Source organism: Cryptomeria japonica, chromosome 3 (assembly GCF_030272615.1).
Source record: "Cryptomeria japonica chromosome 3, Sugi_1.0, whole genome shotgun sequence".
Lineage (NCBI taxonomy): Eukaryota > Viridiplantae > Streptophyta > Pinopsida > Cupressales > Cupressaceae > Cryptomeria > Cryptomeria japonica.
In genome coordinates, this window is record NC_081407.1 from 427,200,689 (window position 1) to 427,226,563 (window position 25,875).

General features: G+C 37.5%; 1 protein-coding gene across 2 annotated transcripts in view; it reads right to left on the reverse strand.

Moving 5' to 3' along the window:
- LOC131070423 (preprotein translocase subunit SCY2, chloroplastic) overlaps positions 1–20,401 on the reverse strand; it is a 241,574-nt gene extending 221,173 nt beyond the window's left edge. For both annotated transcript variants that reach the window (XM_058005936.2, XM_058005935.2), the window contains exon 1: positions 20,154–20,401. In XM_058005936.2, the coding sequence (XP_057861919.1) occupies positions 20,154–20,253 (100 nt within the window). In that variant the 5' untranslated portion in view covers positions 20,254–20,401. The remainder of the gene's footprint in view (positions 1–20,153) is intronic.
- Between the last annotated feature and the right edge of the window lie 5,474 nt (positions 20,402–25,875).

Below are 25,875 nucleotides of genomic sequence, written 5' to 3' on the forward strand. Positions count from 1 at the left end.
ACTTTGAGATCTAGATGTTCTTCTACATATGCGAGATCATGAATTCAAATGGGCTAATCGACTAGGCCAGATTGATCAGTCACTACTTGCACGAGCAGTTGAAAAACTTAAAAGAAAAAAGGTCCCAATCCTTTTTCATGAGCTCCTACCTGCTCTATATGCTTGCGCAAAGGGGAGGATTTGATGGGATGTCAGCAAGAGGAATTATGGGTTGCGGACCAGCTCAGCTGAAAGTACATGAGTGTTATCCCCAGCCGCATCTTCACAATGTCAATTCTCACAAGTTGGCAAATGACACCTTCACCATGTACTTGACACGGCTTATGCAAAAGAAGTTGCACTAAGGGTGTCGCCGCAAGCAAATGCCTTGGTCTAGAAGTATGGAGCTGCGTTCTTGCAATTTCCTAAATTCACCTACATCAGGACGCAAGGATTCTCATTCCAGTCGTACAAATTGCCCAGATATCCATCAGACAAGCTCATATTATTGGAACTCATGAGACAGTTAACTTCCTATGATCAGTTGCAGAAGAAGAAAAAGCAATCAATTGAATTTCCAGTTGTCTTGGGTGACTTCATGGAAACATGCCCAGGCTTGGAAGCCGCTGAAAGTGCAGCAGGGGAATTCGCATTCTATCGTCTGCCATTTGATACATCCAGGACCCAGTATGATCCTTATCGCCAAATCAAAAAGGTTGTTGGCACCAATTCATACACAAGTTTCACTTAGAAGATTATTGGGCAGGTGTCGAGGACGACCTTGAGGTCCGGAAGAGAATGCATTCCAGATTGCCCCTCGATACCATCTGGATAAGTGAAATTTATCAGGTAACTGATCAGGTGAAGGAGGATGCAGATTTGATACAACCTGAATTTGAGAAAGTAAAGGATCAGCTTATTCAGTTACCAGATTGGTCAGAGCTCGAGATGGATGATTTGAGTATCTTAGCTAGACCGGTGCTGAAATTCACTAAGAACTGGATTGACAGGCAGATAAGAAAGTTGGCAGAAGGGAATGTTCATCTAACATATCAGCTAATGGGAAGTCTAGATTCCCACAGTGAGGCAACCGAAGGCTCTTCGCAGGTTTAGGCAGGAAGGGAAGTTCGGATGGATAAAGAAAAAAATGCCCAAAAGAGACCAAGGACAGTGAAGAAGAAGGATATCCAGCAGGAAATCCCACAGGAGGTTCAACAGGGAGTCCAACAGGAAGAACCTCCACAAAAGAAAGCAAGGACGGAAAAAGAGCATTCACTAACAAGTTCCTCGAGTGTGCAGGAGGTAGAGATGTTTCCACATACCACAGGTCCACTTCCAAAGAGCATTCCGGCGCCATATATACTCAGCATTAACGCTTCACAAGGACACCATCGGCCAAGAAGTCAAAGGCAAGAAAGTCCCCCACATCAGGAAGAGGCTCGCCAGGATAGCTTCATGGAAGCTATCCTTGGTGAAATGGAGGAAGAGTCACAAGAACAGGATCACGTAGAGGATCATAGTCACTCCATCCCCGTTCCAGATTGGTTGGTGGGAAGGTTGACCAGGGAATTAGAAAGGGAAATTGATCCTACTCGGGAGTTAGAAGAATTATTGAAAAGGATGGATCGGCCAGCAAAAAGGAAGGCTCCCCGAAAATTTTCGAAGGTTGTTAGGGAAGAATCTGGATCCCGAACCCTGCACATTGCTCAGCCTGCAGTAGATAAAGACAGAAGCGAAATAAGGCAGGAGGATTATGTTATCAGACAGATTGATCTTGGCCATGCCTCCACAGGTCAAGTAATGGGAGACTTTGAAGAATCTTCCTTGGCCATGAAAGAGAAGATGCTGAAATCAAAGGCGAAATGTAAGCAGCTGAGGGAAGAAAATAGAGCCCTATGCGAGTACGTCCAGAGTTTCAAAAGACCCCTCAGGGAGGCAGGTCCTTCATTCACTCCTCCTTCCTCCCTTCCTAAGGAAGTGGTTGATGATGCAAAGGTTATTAGAGCGATGGCACAAAATTCCAGGGAATGGATAAAGGATGTTTATACCGAAGCAAGAAAATTCATTGAAGACCTAGCTCAGCTTCATTCAAAGTTTGTGGCCCTCCTGAACAGATTAGAGATAGCAGAAGGATTATGGGAGGATGTGCACATTTACTAGGACTTAACCATTCCACGACTCAGGGCTCTGACGAAGGTTCCAAGGCAAATTCTAGTTGTCGGGAAAGTGCTCCAGGAAATGAAGCTTATGACTTTCCCCGATGGTTCTACGTTGTCTGCTCAAGAAAGAACACCTTCTATAAATTCAGTGTAGACTCCTTTACTTTGAAAGAGTCCATCAGAGGGGTGCAGGAGGAAATCATTAGTGCAATTGAGGCATTGTTCGTGAGGAAACTCAATGACGGTGGAATAACAGTGAACTCCCCGAAATCTCAATTGCACGATTTCTTCTTCGTAGGTTCATTCCCCAAGGAGCATTTTGCAAATGTTCCTTCATTCTCTGGTATAATGAAGAAGACACAAGAAGTCATGATGGAGTGGGAGAGCTTCTTTTCCAAGAGCGAGGAAGAAATCGCCTTGATGGAATTTGACATTGAGAATGTGCCAAGTGTCTCCATCGAAGAGCTGGAAGCCATCATTAACAGATTCATTGCATACGCCATAAATGAGCGGGATAATGGTCGTCCATTCTAGGACAAGAATCTTTTGGTTGAATAGTAGTGGCGTATTTACTGCTGGGGGTATTTTGACTAAATGTGGGTCCAGTCAATGCATGTCGCCCCGGATGGGGAATCTTCTTGCATGCAACCTCCTCATTTATGGTTTTATGACAGATTCTCCGTGCATGTCGCCGTCATATGGAGACTGATGGACATTTATTCCTTGCATAAAGGTGTTTGTTATATTTTGGGCATAATCAACATCATGGGGCGTATTTAATGCACTAGTGGGCGCTATTTTTGGCTTTTGAATTAATTGTACATGGGCATGATGGGTTATTTATTGTCGATTCCCACCTTGTTGCATCTTGAGTGGAGAATCTTGTGGGTGAAGCCCTAATTAGGGTTTGCATGGCCTGAGGCCTATATAAAGGGGTGACTCCCCTCATTTGTAAGAGGAGAGATTATCTGAGATTGTTGCATCAGGATTGTGAAGTACCAACTTAATGCATTGTTCGATTTTGATGGTGTATTCTTGTTCTACTTTGGCAATATGCATGGTCTTTCTCTCTTCAATTAGATTAGATTTGCTTATATGTTGTTAGGAGAACTGGATTTGATAGGGTTACTTGTTGCAGAATCCGAGCTCATACTTTTGGTGTGCAGTTGACTGTTGTATCCCGTGCAAAGTTAGCCCAAGCCTTTTGATGTGTATACGTTAACTTCGATCATCAGTAGAGATTGTTCGATCTGATGGTCCATATTGATGATCTGAAAAACCTCCATGCACCCTTTGAAGATTGCATCGCCTTCGTGTAGTTGTGCTCTGTTGGCGAAATGAAGCATGGTTTGATTTTGCATGAGTTATCCTGTCTCTTGTTTTTTAGGATTAGATTAGCTTTAGCATAGTTCTCTCTACCCCATTCTCATTTACTTTCCGCATAATTTGAAAAATCCAAAAGATTTAAAACTAGAGCTTTCATTGCAAATCATCCGTGTAGAAATCCTTGAGCTTGCATGAGTTTTCTTCAATTGAACACGTGTAAGGCCCCTTGGGTTATCAGCAAACCCATCAAACATCTGAGTCATGTCCACGCACTGAAGGAACCTTGGAATTAGCTGTTTGAACTTTAAGCAATTCTAGCATACGGACTAATCTTGATCAAGAGAGGATAAGGTGACCGTTGGTGACTTTATTTTGTGTTAGACGCGGTCATAAAAACACGTCAACAGGACCCGATCAAGTGTTGAGGAGATGCATAATGGAAGAAGAGATCCCAAGGGTGCTGAGAGAGGCACGCGAAGGACCCATAGGCAGCCACATGGGACCGGACACCGCAGCTCGGAAGGTGTTGCTCGCAAGGTTATGGTGGCCCACACTATAAAATGATGCTCGTGAATGGGTCGTAGGATGCGATACTTGTCAGAGGGCACGCAAACCACTTAAGAGGGACTTTATGCCCCTAAATGCCTCCCATGCACAGGAATTGTTTGAGCGATGGGGATTGGATTTTGTGAGATTTTGCCAAGATCTAGAGGCAATGGAAAGCACAAATAAGAGAGAACAAAATAGATGATAAGAATAAACTGTATTCTATCAAGATGAAAATACTGATCAACTGGATCATCAATCATTGCTCAATAGTTACATACAATGTAGATGACCCTGCTTATATAGGCAAGGCTATATGGATATGCGAGCACACAAACATAACATGTGGCTCAATAAGAAACAAGGGTGGGTAGGAAATAGGTGTGGGTAGGTAGGAGAAACAATATTCCACATGAGGTGGATCACCCATGCCGAATGTGAAATGTAACAACAAGATAAGACCACAAAAGGTGGAAATTCTCCTACACACACTATCCCAATGTGGCACAAACACCCAAGTTTCTCATAACCAAACTACTATGAAATGTATTATCCTAAGTAAACTTAAGGTGTAATAATATCCATGATGAATAATTATTTACACCAACACCCCCCCTTAAGTGGAACTTAGGGGAATGCACTTAAGTCTACAATGCAACTAAGCAATGCAAGATGGGTCCCCGCTACTAGGCCATGTTAGGTACCCATGTACAAATGCAAATGCATGCAAACCAATGCAATGAAATCTCTCACAAAGCAGGGAAAGAGAGAAAAACCCAATGGGAAAAAACCCTCCCACAAAAGAGAGATGAAAGCTATACAAGAGAACTCTCATAGAAGAATGTGAGGAACAAAACCCCACGTGAAGAAAAAGTCCCCCCCATATGAGAGAAGAAGAGAAGCTAGGAAGCCCCCCCTCAATGTAGAATCTGCACCAATGATAGAAGCTCGATGATGTATGAAGAAACTGCTCCACGAACGTCGAACAACATTCCTCCCCTTAGGAAGAAACAAAACCAAAGGTGGATCCAAGAAGTCTCCCCAGTCATGAAGGGAAGATGTATGAAAAAAACTCATGATGAATGAAGTCTCTGAAAAATTGCTCAAGTGTCCCCATGTCGATGCTGAAAGATACCCCCTCCAAAGATGGTAAACTGTTCCACACTGCTGAAAAAGGCACTCCAAGATCTAGTGGGGATGAATGTACAACATGTCCCAAAGACTCACATGTCTCCTCTAAACATAAAGAGACCTCCTCCAACTGTTGTACATAAGTATCCACAATCATGTCAAATTCGAAAGAATGATCATGTAGAGAATGAACAAGAGTGTCAGAGTGTTCTCTCGCAACAATCGAAGAAGGATCATCTTCATCAAAGAGAAGATGAATATCATCAATGATATCTCCCAAATCTGCAATGTAGGATTCCACAAACAAACCTGCAATGTTTGTCAAGTAGTCATCCCCTGAACCTGAAGTTGGAAGACCATGAATATCCTGCTGCACTAAATCACATGAAGGTAAAATTGTCGCACTATCTACATCATCAGGTGCAATAGGTGATGTGATATCAATAGGAGGAGATGAAACACAAGGCTCAAGAACAGAGTCACATGTGAGAATCCCCAAGTTCAAGTACCCAAAGTTCTCCTCAAAAACTGAACCATCACAAGAAGTGTGATGATCATGTGTAGAATCATCATATGTGAAATCATTATCATCAACAAAATCTGAAAAGGAGTATAACCAAGATGCATGATCAACCACCCCAATCGCAATGATAGCTCTAGTCTCCAAGTCTCTAATGAAAACTGACTCGGGTGTGAACTCCACAATTCTCTTCGTTGCGCCATGTGTGATTTGATAGATGGAAAGGAGATTGTTTGTCAAATGGGGTACACACAACACATCATTGAAGGAGTTATCCCCAATGGCAATAGACCCTCTCCCAATCACATCCATGTATGTATGATTGCCCATCAAAATCTGCGGCATGGTGCAAGGCTCAAACGAAGAGAACCTAGACTGCGAAGATGCCATATGATGGGAAGCCCCTAAATCTAGAAGCCATCTCCCTGAATCATGACTTGTAGTAGCACAAAGAGCTTTTCCTTTTCTTGTCCCAAAAGAGTGAGTCTTCCCACTTGTAGAAGCCGTGAATGCTTGACCTTTTCCCTTTGATTGTGAGGAAGTCGAAGTTGATGAATCATGCTTCTTGTAGGCATTAGGCAAATCAATGACACTCTAATGGCTCTGATACCATGTGAGATTTTGCCAAGATCTAGAGGCAATGGAAAGCACAAATAAGAAAGAACAAAATAGATGATAAGAATAAACTGTATTCTATCAAGATGAAAATACTGATCAACTGGATCATCAATTGTTGTTCAATAGTTACATACAATGTATATGAGCCTGCTTATATAGGCAAGGCTATATGGATATGTGAGCACACAAACATGACATGTGGCTCGATAAGAAACAAGGGTAGGTAGGAAATAGGTGTGGGTAGGTAGGAGAAACAATATTCCACATGAGGTGGATCACCCGTGCCGAATGTGAAATGTAACAACAAGATAAGACCACAAAAGGTGGAAATTCTCCTACACACACTATCCCAATGTAGCACAAACACCCCAAGTGTCTCATACCCAAACTACTATGAAATGCATTATCCTAAGTAAACTTAAGTAAGGTGTAATAATATCCATGATGAATAATTATTTACACCAGCAGATTTTATAAGGCCATTGAAGGCAAGCCGTGTGCGAAGGTGTCGATACATCGTGGTGGCAACAGAGTATCTGACTAAGTGGGCCGAAGCACGGGCATTACCGGACAATTCAGCCTTGAGTACGGCAAGGTTTATATATGAGCAGATTATTACTCGATATGGCATCCCCAGCAACCGTGCCAAATGTTTTGCCCCGTAGGTTATATATTCAAAACATAACAGAATGCAAGTATAACCGTACTCATATGCACAATGTATAGAGAACTCACAAATATATTCATTGATCACAGAATTACAATGTATTTCCAGAATAGCATTTCCAGTCTAACATAACATATCCCAAGGATAAGTACACAGACATATATAACGGTGTCAATCGGCTGCGGGTGCCAACCGTTGGCTAACCGTCGACCCCTCGACAACAATTTAACAACTACTAATTTACCCGACAACATCTTCAAGCTTTATTTACCAAAAGGGTGTATGAAACAACTTTTAAATACTTAAAGAACTCTTAATTTCATGGGTTTTTCAATTTGCCAAGTTTGCATCGAGTCTAGGCACTGAGTTCAAGTTCAAGTCCAAGTCAAAAAAAATAACTTGCCGAATCTTGGGCAAGTCTGAATCTTATAGCATTGGTTGAAACAAATAGAAACTTCAAATATTTTAGACTATAAACCACAATCAAAATTGGCCATGCCAAAAATCTAGAAATAATAATGCAAATGTTCAACACAATAAATTTCACAACCAACAAACTAAAGACTACAAACATTCAACACTCAAGTAATCCCTTGATGGAATTACTCAAATGGCTAGGAGGGTTTTCATCCTCAAAACCATCTTGCAAAAGGGTTGTTGTCCTAGGTCAAACAAGGAACTCTTGTTCGTTCCCAAGAAATAAGAAATTGATAATAAATTAGAAATCCTTCTATCCACAACTCTTCATTTTATTAGCACTTTTGAAGAGATAGAGTATTATTTTCTAATTTCTCATTTTTCCTCCAAAATGTAATTCCAAATTGATGTAAAGACCTTTTAAAATATTATCAAATTAATTGTTTGACATGTTCAAAACAATTATACTAGGCATGTAGACATTTATTGTTTGAAGCGTTCAAAACAATTATGTGCTAAATCAGACCACTCAAAGGCTCCTTTCTTAGTCAAATCTATAAACGGAGCTGCAATTGATGAAAAATCTCCAACAAACCTCCTGTAGAAACCACAGAGACCAAAGAATCCCTTGAGTTGTTTGAGATTCGTAGGAGTAGGCCACTCGACAATAGCCTTGATCTTTTCAGGATCAACTCTCACTCTCTTTACACTAATGATGTGACCAAGATAACAAAGCTCTATCATCCCAAAGTCACATTTACGCTCCTTAGCATATGAAGACTCACTCTCCAAGATGGTCAAGACCTCCTCAAGATGTTGCATATGCTCCTCCCAAGTCTTTTTAAAAAATCAGGATGTCACAAAAAAATACCAAAACAAATTTTCTCAATTGTTTCCTAAACACTTGATTCATACAACTCTAAAAAGTGGCTGGAGAATTCGTCAGTCCGAAGGGCATTATCAAAACTCAAAATGCCCAAAATGGCACCTAAAAGCAATCTTCTTGATATCCTCTTTCCTCATTCGAATCTGATGGTACCTCGACCACAAATCTATCTTAGGAAAGTATCAAGCCCAATGCAACTCATTGATCAACTCATTTCACTTGGGATTGGTTACCTGTTCTTGATTGTCTTTTTGTTCAAGGCCCTATAATCAATACACATCCGCATTGTTCCATCTTTTTTCTTTACCAAAAAAACTACTAATACGAATGTACTTTTGCTGGGTCTTATGTACCCCATCTCCAATAACTCCTTAATTGTTTTTTCTATTCCATACTTATGTCTATTAGAATGCCAATAAGGAGTAGTGATTACCGGTTTGACTCCCTCCTCCAGCTCATTGGCATGCCCTATCCCCCTCTCAGGTGGAAATCCATGAGGGATACTCCCAAACACCTTGCTATGATTAGATAGCAACCTATGAATATTTGGATGATAATTGTTCTTTTGCCAATCTGAAATTGCACGAATTATTGGCATGATGAGATGCTCTACTGCCCACTCTACTTGATCATGTCTAATCAGCCACTCCATCCTCTTAAGTAATATCACTCTAGGCCCTCCATCTGAAAATATCCTAAGAACCACTTTTTTTCCTTGTTGTTCGAATCTCATATCCAACTTCTATAAGTTGAAAGAGAACTCTATAAGTGATAACATCCATGTCATACCAAGAATAACATCATTGTCCCCCATGTCAACCACATGGAATTTATCTTTTAGCTCATAATCACCCAATTGTATACTTGTTGGGACCTTTTCACACATCGCCCCATTGCTGACGGGGACCCCCTCTTTGCTAGCTTCCTGTGTTGTTAGGTTAGGGTTTTGGCTGTTTAGTGGGCAATTTTGCGTTTCCCGTGCCCGAGTCTCGGAGTTTTGATCATGCCTAGTGCCGTCTAGGGTTTTTGAAGTGTTAGGATCAAGTTGCAAAAGATGATATTTTTAATGATCCTAAGTTTTGCTAAGTGTTTGACCATTTGAACGTTAACGTGTTTTTAAACACGCACATCAATGAATTTAAAGTGCCAAGATATTCACAGACCTTTTGGAGTTGTTTTCTCGATCCCAAGGTAATATTTAAGTTGGTTTCGCACTTTATTCCAATATTTTCCTAGCATTTTCGCTCATATTTTTGGAAAATTAGTATAAGTCCAGTCAAATTTAAAGTCGCTAAGTGATTTTGTTTGGTTAAAATGATAAAATCCTAAGGGAAATCCTTATTCCAAGGGTTAAAGGGTCAAAATCCATGGTAGAGGTGATTTTCCCCTCACATTCCAGACTACCCAACCCATTGCCCCACTCAAAATCCATACTACACATGGGTTTCCCCTGGAATCCATACTGGCCACTAATTTCCCCCACTATTTATCCATACTGCCATCGAATTTCCCCTGGAGATGCTAAAATTTGGCTAAGTGTCAAGATTTATCCAGACACCCATCGAATTTCCCCTGGGAGTGTGGACTGGAGTGCGACTAGAGTGCAAGGATAATTCCATGCCTGGGCCGATTTTCCACCAGGATTTTTGTGACAACTAAATGAGGATTTTTGTCTGGATTTTTATCTAGACAGGGATCGATTTTCCCCTGAGCATTTTTGTAAGGATTTTTGTCCAAATTTTTATCCAGACAGGGATCGATTTTCCACTGGGAACATTATGAAGGGTTTTTGAGTCCGGATTTTTGTCCAGACTAAGATCGAATTTCCACCAGGGAGGTATTTTTTCAAGTTAAGTGAGTTTTGAGTGTGAATTTTTGTCTAGACACCTATCGAATTTCCCCTAGGGAGTGGTTTTTTGCAGAATGAGTGCATTTTTGTCTAGATTTTTGTCCAAACTCACATCGATTTTCCCCTGGGATGGTTTTTATGTGCATTTTGATGAAATTGAGCATGGATTTTTGTCCAAGCATGGGTCGAATTTCCCCTATGGGGCAAATTTTGACACTTAAGCGATTTTTGAAGGGATTTTTCAATCCCAACCTTTAGCGATTTTCCCCTGGGGGCTTTATTTTGGATTTAAATTGGAATATTTTAATAAAAAGCCCCATTTTGATTGCTTTTAAATAATTATTAAATGATTATTTAAAATTTAAAAGCAAATTTAATAACTTGCAATAATTATTAAATGTTTGAACCTTCTAGAAGCAAGTTAGGGTTTCACCAAGCAAGTACTTATACAAGTGTTTTTTTATCCCACATTGCTTGTGTGGTGAAAGTGAAGGATGAAAGCAAGTATATGAGAGGAACTTCAGCATTATTTTATTATTATTTCTGCCACGTGTCTCCATGAGAACGATTTTCTCCAAGTTGGGCGAATTTTTTAGCAAGGCATTTTTGTGAAGCGTGGGATTGAGGATTTATTTTCCTCCATTTTTTCCAGCTTGTTGATCTATCCTCCTTGGCTGCCATTAAAGACCAATTCCAGATTTTCGATTTTTGCTAAGTTTGGCGATTTTTCCAAATTTAGCAATTTTTGGTAAAAGTTGGCAAAATCTTGATTGAAGACTTGGGCGATTTTTCCTCCACCATTTTTGCTGTTGTTCAGACCTTCATTGCTGCAGATCTAAGCTACCATTGGCATCAATTTTCAGATTTCTATTTTAGCGCTAGACTTGGGAAAATTTCGATTTTGCTTGGAGGCCACATTTTGGTGGATTTTTCATGCATGTTTGTTGGCTGTCATCATTTCCAGCCTGCTGATTCGCTTCAGATCTGAGGTTTGCTTCAGATTTTGACTTCCATTAATGGCTGCCATTAATTTTCAGACTTAAGTTTTTATTGCCCAGCCAATTCTAACTTAAACATTTAGCATTTGGAGGCCATTTTATGGAGTTTTTTGTGCACTTTTTAGACCATTTTATCGCTGTTGCAGGTCTGAAACTCCATTGTTAGGCGGTTGTCCTCAGAAATTTTCATTTTCAGCCACCTAACCAATTTTGGAAATTTGCTTGGGGCTGTTTCCTAAGCCATTTTTCATCATTTTCAGGGATTTAAACCACTTTGCAAGATGCTGGTAAGTCTGAAGTGTTCGATTTTCAGACTTGTCCTCAGAAAACTAAATTTTACCAGCCATACTTACATTCCAGAAAATGATTGTTTTCATCAATAAAACTGATTTTTATTGATTTTATGCACATTTTGAAGATTACAACATGTTTTAAGAAGTCTGAATTTTTAGGTTGTTTTCAGAATTTTGACCTCCATTGTTGACTGCGGAAGGTGTCTTCAGACATTCATCGTGTGAAAACACAACCTTTCACACCTTTTCCTAAGTCATCGTCAATCCAATATACTCCTTTGCATTCTTTGCTTGCATATTTTCTAAGCATAAGGAGGTATAAATGAATTTTTATGGAAGGCTTCCATGCCTTAGTGTTGTCACACATCGAACGTAATTGCTAAAATTTACCAAGTGTATGGATTATTTTCCTGACTCCATGCTCTAAACTAGCTAAATCTCTAGAAAGTCAGGAATTTTATCACAAGTATTTATTTTTATCTAGGACTAACTTCCAGCTTCATACAGGTGTGATGTCAAAGTCAGGATACAAGGAAAGGAAAGAGCTGCTGAAGACGTTGGAGACTAGATTTTATCCAGAGTTCAAGATTTCATCCAGATGGAAGGAGATCACTGATACCAACATGCATTTCCTGGACTTCGACCAGATGTAGTGTCGAATGTTCAGATCCAGAGATCAGGTTCCTTCTCCAGCATATGCGAATATTATGAAGAGTGGCATTTTCCATGCCGCTGGGTTTCCACAATCCATACAGTGCAGTGAGTTGATCTTGGAGTGTGCACGATGTTACAATCCGCTCACAAGAATGATCAAGAGTCCTAAAGGTGTTGTCATCGCCTACCTTGCTGAGGATGCCATTGCCGAGGTATTCGGAATTCCACGCAGTACAGACATGAAGGATGTGACCAAGGAGGATTATGCAGACAGATACACGAAGAAGATGGGTGTATGCAAGAGTTTAATTAATAAAGAGTGGATGATTGAACCTAGGAATCATCATTCCAAGGCTCCCAAGACACTTATGTGCGTAGATTTTAAGGAGGAATATAGTGATTTGATATTCCTACTCAATAGAGTGATGGGAATGCCGCAGGGAGCAATATTTCATGGATGGATGTTCTACTTCATCCAGGATTGTCTTGAAGGAACACTAGTGAATTGGTCCAAGATCATAAGTGACAATCTGGATTTTCAATTGAGGAATGTAGAGCGGTCCAAGTCATTCGCCATGACTTCTTACCTAGTGTACCTGCTTGCACAATTTGTTTCATACAGAGGATTAATATGCAAAGGCGAAGTCGGGAATGGGCAAGGACAATTTAAGAGTTATGAATGCTACCCCCAGTTGAGTATGCACAGAATTGAAGACTATAAAAGAGTGAATGATGCATTCACTATGTACATCACACAGATGCTGCAAGGCAGAATCAACAAAAGATTGTCCAAGGAGGCAACAGAGTTAATAGAGAAATATGGATCGTGGTATATATAGTTTCCCACTTTCACATACCTCAGGATTCATGGGTTTCAATCTGAACCCTACAGACTTCCTAGGTATCCTACCGACAGAATGATATTGTTGAAAGTGGTGAGACAGCTTCTAAAGTTTGATGTTATCCAGAGAGAGAAGCACAGGACAGGAATGACATTCCCTATTTCAATTGGGAAGACGTCAGAGGTCTGCCAATCCGCCATAGCTGCCAGCACTGCAGGTGAGGAGATTGCATTCTACAGATTTGCTACCTATAAGAAAAGAGAAAGATTCGATCCAGACAAGAAGGTCGGAAGGATCAGAGGAGAGAATTTCACTCATAAGGTTGACATAGAGGATTATTGGGCTAACTTAATGGACAAACAAGCAGTGAAGAGAAGAATGTGGTCCAGAATGTCAGTAGATTTCATGAGGAAGTGTGGACTTTTCCTCATTCCTGATCAGGTATTAGATGATAGAGATCATACACACCCACATTATGAGAATGAAATGAAGAAGGCAATCCTATTGCCAAATTGGTCAGAGTCAGAAGAGACTGACCTAAATGTATTGATGAGAGAAGTCTTGAATTTCTCCCACACATGGGTAGATATGCAGATGAACAGATTAGTTGACATGGGTGTTCCCTTCACTTATGAAAGGATGAAGCTGGAAGAATCTACTTCCAAGGATGATCAGAGGACTATCAGTGATGTCAGGATTCATGCAGACGAAGAGAGTCAAGCTCCCAAGAGAAGGAAGAACATGCCTGGAGAAGTCAAGGCTAGAGGGAAGAAGATTGAGGATGTGAAGAAGAAGCAGAAGACTATCACTCCACTTATCATTCCTTCACCCCCTCCCAATGTCTCATCAATCGAAGTGATTGAAGTAACAGAACAGAATAAGGAGACTCAGCAGTGTTCCAACACAGTGATACTACCAGAGAATATTCAGGAGTTCCATGCCACAGCAACATCTGCACCTCCTGATGAGAATGATGACCAGCCAGGATCCCCTACTGTCCTTTTGGAAGTTAGTTTGGGAAATGAAGTATATGATTGGACCAGGAATAATCCTGATGATAATGATGAAGTTATCTCGGCATTGAAAGACCTTGATCAAGAGGTATATCTTGATGATGGTATGGAGATGACGGCTATTCCTGAATGGCTGAGGAAGAGTATGGAAAAAAGTAAACAAATGATAGAAGTACAGCCTATTGAGGATATTGATGACTACCTAGCTAGGAGTGCTAAGAAGGAGGAGCCCAAGAGAGCGGAAATTTTGTCGCACATAGCTAGAGATGAGACAGGAATGCGGATTGCATAGATTGTTGTTCCTAGAGCCGGCGTGACAGTGGACACTGCTACTCCCATGGATTTCCAGATCACTTCAGTTGCCCTTGGTCATCCATCCGCAGGGCAGGAATTTCAGGAGATTGGTGACAACCTCCAAGCAATCAATGCAAAGTTAGACACAGCGATTGCGAAGAATGAAAGGTACAAAGAAGAAAATATTAGACTCGGAGAGTATATTGCAGGGACAAGGCGTGGAGATCCCACCCTTATTTCCCCTATTGCAGTTGACCATGGAATACATACACACTGCGAGGTAGCGAGGGGTACACACTCAGAGGTGGAAAAGTGGATTGAAAGCACAAGGAAGCAAGCAGATGATTTCCTTACTCATTTTGTCCAAGCATATGATAAGACAACAATGCTTGTATTCAGAATCCAATATTTGGAGGGAGTTTGGGAAGAATTCCGGCCTATCCAAGAGAAGACTATTCCACACCTCCTGGCATTGAAGAAGGTTCCTAATTCCACCTTGGTCAGTGAGAACATTGTGCACAGTGGAGACATATATAATTTCCATGGCTGGTATTGTGCACTAGCCTTGAAGAAATCAGCTTATGAGAACTCCCAATCGAGTTGTATGGAGATGGAAGGATTAATTCAAGACATTCAGATGAAAATCCTTGCTTCGATTGAGGACTTATTGGGTGTTGATGTTAGTGATGCTAGTGGTTTACACTTAGCCTAATTAAGAGACAAGATGAAATTTATGTATTTTTGCCAGTTGGACTCTTTGCAGAAGAGTTAGATAGATGACTTGGTCTCTTTGTTGATTCATGTTCATAATTCGCAGAAGCTTATGCCAAAATGGGATAACACTTTGAATGTTTGCTCGGATTCATTGGATGTGATTGATTTACAGCAGGATACCTTGCCTAGCATTTCCATGGAGGAGTTAGATTCAGTATTGGCCAGATTCTTGGAGTATGCTAGGAGAGAGAGAGATGCAGGGAGGAATCTTCTAGAAGATTCCCTATATTATGACTAGGTATCTTTTCATTGGGCCATATGTTGGTGGCGCCATTTTTTATGTAACCCTAATTAGGGCAATTCTAGGGTTTTGTTGGCATGATCTCGGTCGTTGATCTTAGATCAATCTGGGCCATCCATTTTGTAAGAGACTCTATATATGCCCCTTTGTCTCTCATTTGTAAGAGGGAGTTTTTGTAGAATTGTTGGTATATGCTACAGCTATTTGAATCCTAATCATTGTTCAATTGTTGGTGATTTTGCTCTTCAAATGTTGTATTTGCATTCATGGTTCTCAATTCCTCCAAGTTAGATTAGAATTTATTTTAATGTATGTTAGATTGAGTGGAAGATTTGTTGAATTTATTTGTGTGGAATCCTTAATCCATACCACTAGCCTCTTTTCGCTGGTAAGTGCGCCTTGTGTGGTCAACTAGAGTTTGAGTAAGCATAACTTCAACTATTATGCGTCCGTTGACAAGCATCAACTTGGATGGTGTCTTCGTTTGATGGTGATAGTCTGAAAATCATTAAGTATACCTTAGATGATTGCACTAAGCTTGTGTCAATACCTGATTGTGAGACCTTGCCTGGTTTGATTCCACTAGATCCATTCATCATTTCCTACATTCCTAGGATTAGAATAGATTTCCTGAACCCTATTCTTTTTCCCCCTTTTTTAGTAAGAAGTAAATCCAAAGCCTTATTGACAAATCTTAAGTTGTCAGCACACCTATTCCGCATCATTCATGATAATCCAAACATTTGCATAAGTCCCCAAAGTGAAACACAGCAATTCACATCAACCACTGAACTTACCCACTCGTCAAGCCCTGACATGTAGAAACCTTGGAATCATTTTAGTTGATCTCATTCTTAGCATCTAAGGTGATTTTGTTCAAGAGAGGGTAAATTACTTTGGTAATTTATTCTGTATTGTTATGTGCATAAAAAACACATCAACAATACTCAAATTAGAGATTTTACGAGTACAAGGAAGCTTATTACCATTAGCTACCATCACCTTAAATCCATCGTGTTCTTCAATTTGCAATCCCCTCTTAGCTACAAATCTCTCATCAATAAAATTATAGCTCTTGCATCAATTAAAGCAACTACTTGCTGGCCCTATATTACACCTCTCAATTTCAATGCGATTGCCTTTTGAGCACTAGTAAGTTGTGCAATGGCCCTATCATCCTTGGGCTCTTCTTCTAACTCTTCACTACTCTCCAAATCAGACTGTTGATCGGATTTTTCTGGTGTAGATTTCTCAACAGAAAAATACTCCAACTGCTTAGCTTTTGCTTTCATATTGCACTTATGCGAGGGGTCCCAAGGTTCTCTACAATAGAAGCACAATTTTTTTCTTCTCATGTCATTCAACTCCTCATTGTCAAACCTGTCTGAATCATTTCATGGCTGTTGTGATTCCCTTTGAAATTGTTTCTTGTTCTTGTCCTTATAAGGGAATCCCTTAGACGGAAATTTGCTTCTAGTAGTAGAAGCCTCCATATCTCTAACATTTTTTATGGCCTCTTGTAAGGTAGGTGAATTGAGAGTCTTAAACCAAACTCTCAATGGATCTGTCAACCCATCCATGAAAGAACCATGAGTCTTCTCCTTGAAATATCTGTGACAAACACTACAAGTCTCTGAAAATCTGCAACGTGTATCAACTAAACCCATTGCTTCAGCTATGCCAACTCTTTGAAGTGCAATTCCAGATCCTTCTTATCAAATCTATAATCAACCTCTTGTAAAATCTGCATAAGAAGTAATCCCATCATGTCCCATGGTGATCATCCCATGATACCACCACTCATGTGCAATGTCATCAAGATGTATTGTTGTATACTTAATGGCCTCCTCTTCCAACATAGGATTGAGTTGGAAATAGGTGTCTACCTTCTAAACCCAAACTCTATCTGAAGTCTTCCCTAAACCATCGTAATAAGGAAGAGTCAATTTCCCAACCTTCTTCTACAAATCATAGTTCTATGCTCTATCACCAGTGCGAGGTCTATGCTTCATTCTGACATCCACATAGTCTCTCAATGATATAGTATCCTAGAACTTAGGACCTCTACTCTCCCAATCATGTCTGAACTAATCCTGCAAATCAATTATTCGAGGCTCATTATCCTCTAATGTTGGTATACTAGGTGGAAAAGTAGGCAAAACAGGCCTCAAGTTGATGGTTCTAGTTTGCTGATTTGAAACTCCACCATGAACCAAGTTCTCTCCTTGGCCATTATCGCCTGTGTTGTTGCCTCCATTATTAGCATTGTTTGCACCAATATTTATCCCCACTTGTCAAGCCATCATTTCAATAAGTAGTTCAAAACGTTGATTTTGTTGTTGTCCTTTGTTCTATAGCTTGTTGCCCTCCAACCAAGGCATCAAACAAGTCTGGAAATCTCTCCTCTCCTAGATCTCGAGCATTCCTGTCACCCATATTTTTTGTATTGTGTCTCTCTAAAGCCCTCTATTCCTCTACCATTAAATTCGGAGCAAACCTGTTTCTGCGATAATGCAATGGTTATGTTGATTGTTCCCAACCTGACATATCACTATTTTGTCATATTGTACCCTCCAGGATGGCAAGATGCACTGCTCTGATACCACTATAATATGCAGTCTTGTTGTGTTTATTTTTTTGTTTTGGGTTCTTTGTTTTTGCTTGTTGGTATAATGAGATAGAGAATAGAGAAGTGCAGAAATATATATTGCAAAGTGCAGATTTACAACGGCAGATAATAAATGAAAATAACTCACAACTTTCAAAGCTCAAATCAATTATAATCTAAAAGTACAAAGTAGATATGAAATTGAAGATACCCAGATGCTCAAAACTGATTACAAACATTAAATGAACATAACCATTTGCTGGAAATGAGAAATAATAAACTGCGGCAGTACTAACCAGTAAATACAATGTCTTGAAAGTTTGAAACCCTAGCTATTTCACCAAATGACTCCAAAGTGGTACGGTTGGGTGTAGAACTATCTATCAACAAACAATAATTTTCAAAACTGCAGATTTAAGCCCTAGAACCCTCATGCCTAAGTTCTAGAAATGGTATGGCTGGCATAAAGCGGTACGGCCAGCAAAAACAATAAAAGTTCTTCAAATCTACTCCCAAATCGTCCTCTACAAATCAGATATTCAATAAACTCTGCAAAACTGAAATGAAAAACTCCTCCAATGTGCACAACTGTGATCTCTAAATGAAATCACGAAACTATTCTCTAGATTATATCTCTCAATAACATGGAGAATGTTGGTTTCATCCTCACAAACCAAAGAAGAGCAATCTCCTATAGAAAATATGACAATATCAGATATCAATCTCAATATATCAAATGTGCTTCACAAAACTCCCTTTATAGCCCTCCTAGGTAATTCGGCCCTTTTCACTTTTGCCTTTTATTTAATTAAAGTCAACTTTTTTTTATTCTTCCAATGTAGTTAAATAATAAAGGCCCCATCCATTTAAAATAAATCACCTTTTACTTTATAACTGGCCCCTCTAGTCTATTATTAAATAAATTAAAATAACAATAAAATTAAATCTTTAATTTAACTTTATTAATTAATAATTTATCGTTATTTTATTTAAAACCATTGGACTATATTAAACGCTGAGATAACCATCAAAATTGAATCCACCGACAATACTAAATACAGTAATCCTGCCAATTGGCTCAATCGGTGCTCTAAACTGACTTACTAAAAATAGTAAGTATTGGAAGAGTAACCCAAAATCACTCCAGAAAAGGGCATTATGCTCATAATAATGATGGCAGCTCAACCAAACATCAAATACTGCCAAACTATTGGACGACTACCTCCAAAATTCTCTAACCCTAACACATATTAGCCTACGAGAACCAAACTAAATAGGCTAACAGTCCACCAACTCAACTGATTAGGAAAGAGACATTACACAAAGTTTGGATATCATTCACGTGAATAAGCCTCCACAGAGTCATCCAATGAGCCAGCCCATTAATCTAACAAAAATTCCAATCTTAACTTGATCCTAACAGTAACGACCCTTACAAACACCATCCCAAACATCTTAGCTAATACTAGTCCAAAAACAATGAGATGGGTTAAAGTTACAAGTTTTTACATTAACAAATCATCCTAAACTCGAGGCATCAAAATCCATTACAAACTGGGTGAGTAAGTAGCCTACACCATGTTATTAATTCCTATATCTAAGTTGATCAGTTGATTGGTTCACGGGTATTTAACAATCCACATTAACATTATACATAGATCAATGCATAAAGTAATGACTGTAGAATACGTATATCTATCTCATGGCTCTTTTCCCTGCGTACCGTTGCTTGAATCCCATTGATTAATTTGTTTTCATTTTTCTCTGAATATGTTTCACATCCTTATAGCATAAGCTTTCATGATACACTGTTTTTCAACCTCTACAACCCAAAACAATAATCTGATAACATGAGTGCTCACCATCTAAGACCAACGTTAGTAATCAAAAATCCTACCAACAGTGGACTTTCTCCTTCAATCTAACCGCGATAGCCCTAGCTTGAAGCCTACAATCTTAAATCTGTTATCTGTATGACGGTGACTCACTCCCCATATCAAACTCTAACTCCATTTCGAAGTGGTTGTTTGCTGAATATTTGATAAATTTTCTTCTCTAAAACTTCACTATTCAAACTCTGAAGATTTCAGAATATTTTCTTACGGCACCAATATATCTTAATATGCATACCTTCTACCTGTGCATACTTCCATACTTACTCTAGATAGTAGTCTAGTGTAAAACTGCTAAGTGATATCACCAAAACGTTAATTTGAAGGATATTTAGCAATCAAAAAGCCATTTTGTTAAAAAACAAAACAAATAAAACACTGCCGAGAAGTCGAACTTGCAAAAAACCTAAAATTGAGAGCCAGGGGAATGGAAGAAATTGACTGACCATGGAGGGAAGGCAAAAGCATTTGTGTTTTCGTGCGGCCTGTGAATCGGGGACCATGACTGCCATGACTGAAGTACAGCGGACTTAAAGCCTGTGACATTTTTTGTTTCCTTCTTTTGAATAGCTAAGAATCTATCTCTCTCCGCTGTCTTCTCTAAATTCCATGCATTAGATACCAGTAGCCTAGTAGGTATTTTAGCTTGTTAGCAAATTCAAAATTATAAATTAGTATTTCCCTTGTAAAGAAATTCAGAAATATTAATTATCCACTTCTCCCGTAGGTTCTGAGTCTTTTAATCTTTTTATTATTAATTTACTCTCGTACAGATTGACTTTTACATATTCACTTTTTTAATTTTTTATTATTACATTTTCATTTACATTTATTTATTCTTTAATTAGAAAGCATTATACAATTTCAAATATAACAAGCTCAGCTTGATTAGTTTAATTTAGAGGTATGTAAGAATGATCTCGAAATAAATACTAGCAATAGCACATTAGTATGTGATGGGTAAGTCGAAGAGATATGGAAATTCAATTAGGAAAAAAATTGGTATATTTTTGCATATATTTATGTTCTACGTGAGTTCAATTGGTAGAAAGAGATATAGGGGTAGAGAGACCGAGAAATATAGAGGCAAAATTTGATTGCATGAAGGATTAATGGTAAGTGTGTGATTGTGCACTTTAATTCGCTTAATATAATCGAAATACCATATCATCCAAACCTAGTCTTTGCAACAAGACAATGATCCATATTTGAATGAGATGGTAAAGAACTATTGACAAAGGGCTTTGGTCCCTACGAATTGAATAATTTTATTCATCATGAAACTCTTAGTAAGATTTTTTAATGCCCTCTCTGCACTAGTTAGGCGAACTTACACGATAAAATAGCTTCACTCTTTTTACTTTAAGAGAATAGAAATTGTATGCAAGAGGGATCAATTTGAAAATTCTCCAATATCACAACTAAAAAGTGTAGAGCAGACTAAAACATGTAAATCAAAGTTTTATATATATATATATATATATATATATATATATATATGTTATCAAGAATTCTAAATAATATATATTAATATCAATGGGGATAGTATGTAAGGAACATCAATAGATAACATTGCCACCAAGGGACGAAGTGCTAAAGGCCATAGCATCAAGAGACACACCACTAATGAGTGCAATATAAAAGCACCAAAAAGAGAGACAAAAAAATGATCTATCGTATCATTGTTGAACCCCATGTAGGTGATGGAATTTAGATTTAATCACTATAAAATCCTTGTGGCAAGGTTTGTGACCTTCATTGTTAGTAGGTTTCAAGTGGTAGGCCTTTCTATATTTTCTCTTTTCCACTAACATTATTATGATGTGTGGGATGCTTAGGAAGGTACATTGGATAAACATGCATATTTATGAAATAATGAGGAACTAATATATTGACAAGGGGATTTGGCATCGTTGATATCATTATAAATTTACAATTTAAAACAAAAATATAATTGCGATAAAATTGGGCACACCAAGACACACATCTATATAATATATTTTAAAGTATATCCATACATAATAAACTTTTCGTATTGAGAAAAAATAAAATATAATAATCTTCAACTATTGTTTGTGTTTTCATATATTTCACATCATAAGTACAAAGACAATGTTTTTTTTTCCTCGTTTCTTACCCTCTCTATACAAGAAACTTCTAATAATGTAAATTGGAAATAGTATGGTTGTAAAAAGTAAGCATTTGCTAACCTAAAATAATACTCCTAATTGGTTCAACCATTATATAATGATATAGTTTTACTAAAATCTTGACTTCTTTATCATAAAAATGCATCTCAACTTCTTCATCATCAAAATGCTCCATAAATGGCAATTTAGGATAATTTTGAATACATCCCCAATAATTATATAAATTAGTAATATTATTTTAATCACATCCTCAAACTATATATTGTATCTACAATCATGTATCAAACATAATATTTTACCCCTTTTAACCCAATATATTTAAGCATAACCCAAAATCTAAAATGATAAGCTTGAACTCAAACAACATATTCTAAACATTAAAATCGTACTTAGGTCCATAAAATGATAATATATGTGAGTCGTGATCTTGTCATATTTTTGAAAGGAATTATGAATACTCTACCAGCATTGAAAAATTCAAAGATTTTGTCTTGGTCATGTTTGGATACTTACAAGTGGATGCATAATTGGTTTGAAACTATCACTTCTCCATTCAGACATTAATTGCACAAACAACATCATTTGTTAAATAGTATATCAATTGATCTCATTAGCTACACAATTGTATACAAAAATAAGATCATTTTTCTTCTAATAAAGCTTCCAAACCTCTTTAGCATACCCATTGCACACCAAGGTGCAATTGTTAGTTTTTAATCTTTATTAAAGGTGAGATCATGCACCAACCATGTTCATTGTATTTAGGACTATGTAATCATAGCTAAATTCTATATTTTTACATGTTGCGTGTTTACTTTAATATATGTAATATTACCATGTCATGCATATAGTGTAACTTTTGTTTGGTTAGAGAAATTCCAACGTACATATTAGGTATATTTGAATAACACGTTTTATATCATGTCAAGAAAGCTTCTAGGATAAATCATTTATTTAAATTCTGAGTACTTGGGCAAATGGCACAAAAATATTTAAGATTTTTGTTTGAAAAATTCTATAACAAAGTAAATAATGTGGGTGATAACCTAAATTACTCAAGGAAGTCAAAGCAATAAGCATTTCCCTAGCTTTGTTTCTTAAAATGAATTTTATAAATTCATTAAGTTCGTGTGTCTTTTATTTTAAATCCTAAATCCTTATGTTGTGTTGCACCCAATTTGTGGTGAAAATCTATGGCAAAATAGCAAGGTAAGTACTTCTACAAAAAGCAGCAATACGATAGAGGACTTTGACCAAGCTTTGGTCCTCCATTTTTTTATAGTGAAGTTGTGGTCTTTCTAGGCAAAATTATGCACCCGAATTTTTTTAGTCCTCTTAATTTAAGTTTCATAAGAGTGTTGTGTAGGTGTCCTTTAAGAGAGTTTAGTGAAAGGATTGTGTAGGTGTCCTTTAAGAGAGTTTAGTGAAAGGATTGTAGTGATGAGCATTCAAATTGATGGAAGTTTTGAGTGGTATATAAGTTTTTCATATGCATGAATTTTTTCCTCATTCTATGTGTTGCAAATACTATCCAATCACACATGGCAGAAAACCAAAAAGCAACGAATGAGAAATAGGGAAAATCAATAATGGAGATGACTTTCAGCATCTTGTATAGTATCTCAAGCAGTCTACACCATCGATTTTGGAAGTTGGTTGCTCAATCTCAAAGAGGGAACGCCTTTGGCATAATTATCAAATTCATAAATCAACTTGGTATAATAGAAACATGAGCAGAGATAGAGAATCCAAAATAATTAAAAACAAAATAGTATGTGCTTTATATTTTCATTTCAAATACATAATACTTATATAGGAGGTCAATCTCCTACATATTAGGAACCACTCCCTAATTATATGAGTTGTTCTAACAACTCATATACCTATAATCTCTCATACAACTAATAATATATATTAGTCTAATAGACCAAACTAACAATATGATATTCTAACACCAATAGTTAATATCTTCTTATTTGTTGTTGTTAGTCAACTTAACATGTGTTTGTATGACATATTGTTATTTCATGATATTTAAAGGCATTCAATGTGTACTTCATTACACATGGAACATTGAGAAGAAAATTATAATAACACAACTCAATCTCTAAAAAACAATAAAAAATTAGATCAAAATTATCATCGTAAAAGTCATATGTGTGTCCTTGTATATCTCATTCCAAACAAGTTGTCATTATTAATCTAGCCCACAAAAGTGATTTGACCAAAGAGAACATGCTCACCTATCAAATCAACGAACCTATAAATATTCTCCTTAGACATCATTTTGAAAAAATTAGTTGTCAAGAAGGTGAAGGTGAAAAAAAATCTAAGTACACATTTTGTTAGTTAAAAAGAGTGAAACACGAATCAATTCCATGTACCAAATCAAATTTGTAATAGTCATGATTGAACTCACAACACTTGGGATTGATTATAATCATTCTTGTGTCGATTTAGATTTTGAGATAGTCACCAAACCAAGGCTATTAATTTTCTAAAGATAAAAAATCAAATTCGAAATGTCATTAATATCACTCTTCCAACATCAAGTATAGGATTAAGCACTATTATTGTTAGTGTGAATAGGGTCATTTTACCATCTAGTTCTTTATTAGCTAGTTCTCCACTATAGCTCTCTTCACACTTAGTTAAGTTTACTTGGGAACATTTTCACCTTATCCCACATTGGTAGTGTTTTGAGTCTCTTGGCTAATAAGTCATATATATACTCACCCATTGCTCTCATATGAGTATTCTCATTCATTGTATGCTTTGCATTCTCTTGAGTTGAATACAATTTATTTAGCTTGTATATGATTTCTAGTTTTACTTTACTTCATTCATTCACGTTCTTGGGTGGCTTTTTAGCCAGATATTACATGGTATTAGAGCGAGCATTTTTTTAAAATAATTTGACAGTGTAGAGTTGTTGTTTTTTGAAGCACATGAGTATTCTCTTCTCATGAATTTTAGAAACAAAAAAGTGTGAGAAGGGAGTTCTTTTGTTGGCTTGACCATTGCAGGTTCTTTAAAGCTACCTAGAGATATCTGTGGGCCGTTAAAAATTGGGGCACTTTGAGGCAAAATGGATTGCACCATTGCGTCCAAAATTCCCCAAAACCCTATTTTCATCTAAAATTTGTCAAAATTAGAGATCAAAATTTTTGGCGGGGTATTTTTGAGAGTTTTATTTTTGCGGGAATTTTCTATACAACTGCCTCAATTTTTGTGCCAATTTTTTGCATGGTTACCTCAATTTTTGTGCTAGACATTCATTTATCTACCTCAATTTTTGTGTTAGACTTTCATTTAGCCACCTTGATTTTTATGCTAGTATTTTGTATGGCTATCTCAATTTTTGTGCCAAAACTCTATACAGTCATCTCGATTTCTGTGTCATATTTTTGTACTACCATCTCAATTTCCATGCTAGATTTGCATACAAGTGTTGTCCTCATTTTTGTTTTAAAAAATGAAGAACCATTACATGAAATTTTTGTGAAAAAATGAAAAAAATTACTCTATGGCATGCTTCCCGAGGTAGAATTTTGACTAATCCTTGGACTGGCTTAATCCTCAGTCCATCCTCGAACTACGTTTTGAATTTCATCAAATTTTGGGTTCATTTTCTATGTCTTTCCTTCAATCGGGTTTTAAAATCTCGACTGCAGGTGGAGAATTTTTCTTGAACTACAAGTTTAATGATTTCCATTGTTTTGGTCTTTGTAGGGAAATTTTTAGCTTATTACATGTGCACTTTATTAAAAAAATGAAAACTTGTAATTTGTTTTAAATTTCCCTTTTATTGTTTGTATTATTTTTTATTTTTTTTTGGTCTTGTTTAGTTAAAATAGGGATTTTTTCGCCCAATTACAAGTAAACTTGCAATTTGGTCAAAAAAAACCCTACTTTAATGGTTTTTGCATGTAATAGGGATTTTAAATCCCCATTACATTTGTGCAAGTATTTCTAACTTGTTGTAGGGATTTTATTTCCCTTTTACAAGTAAATAAAA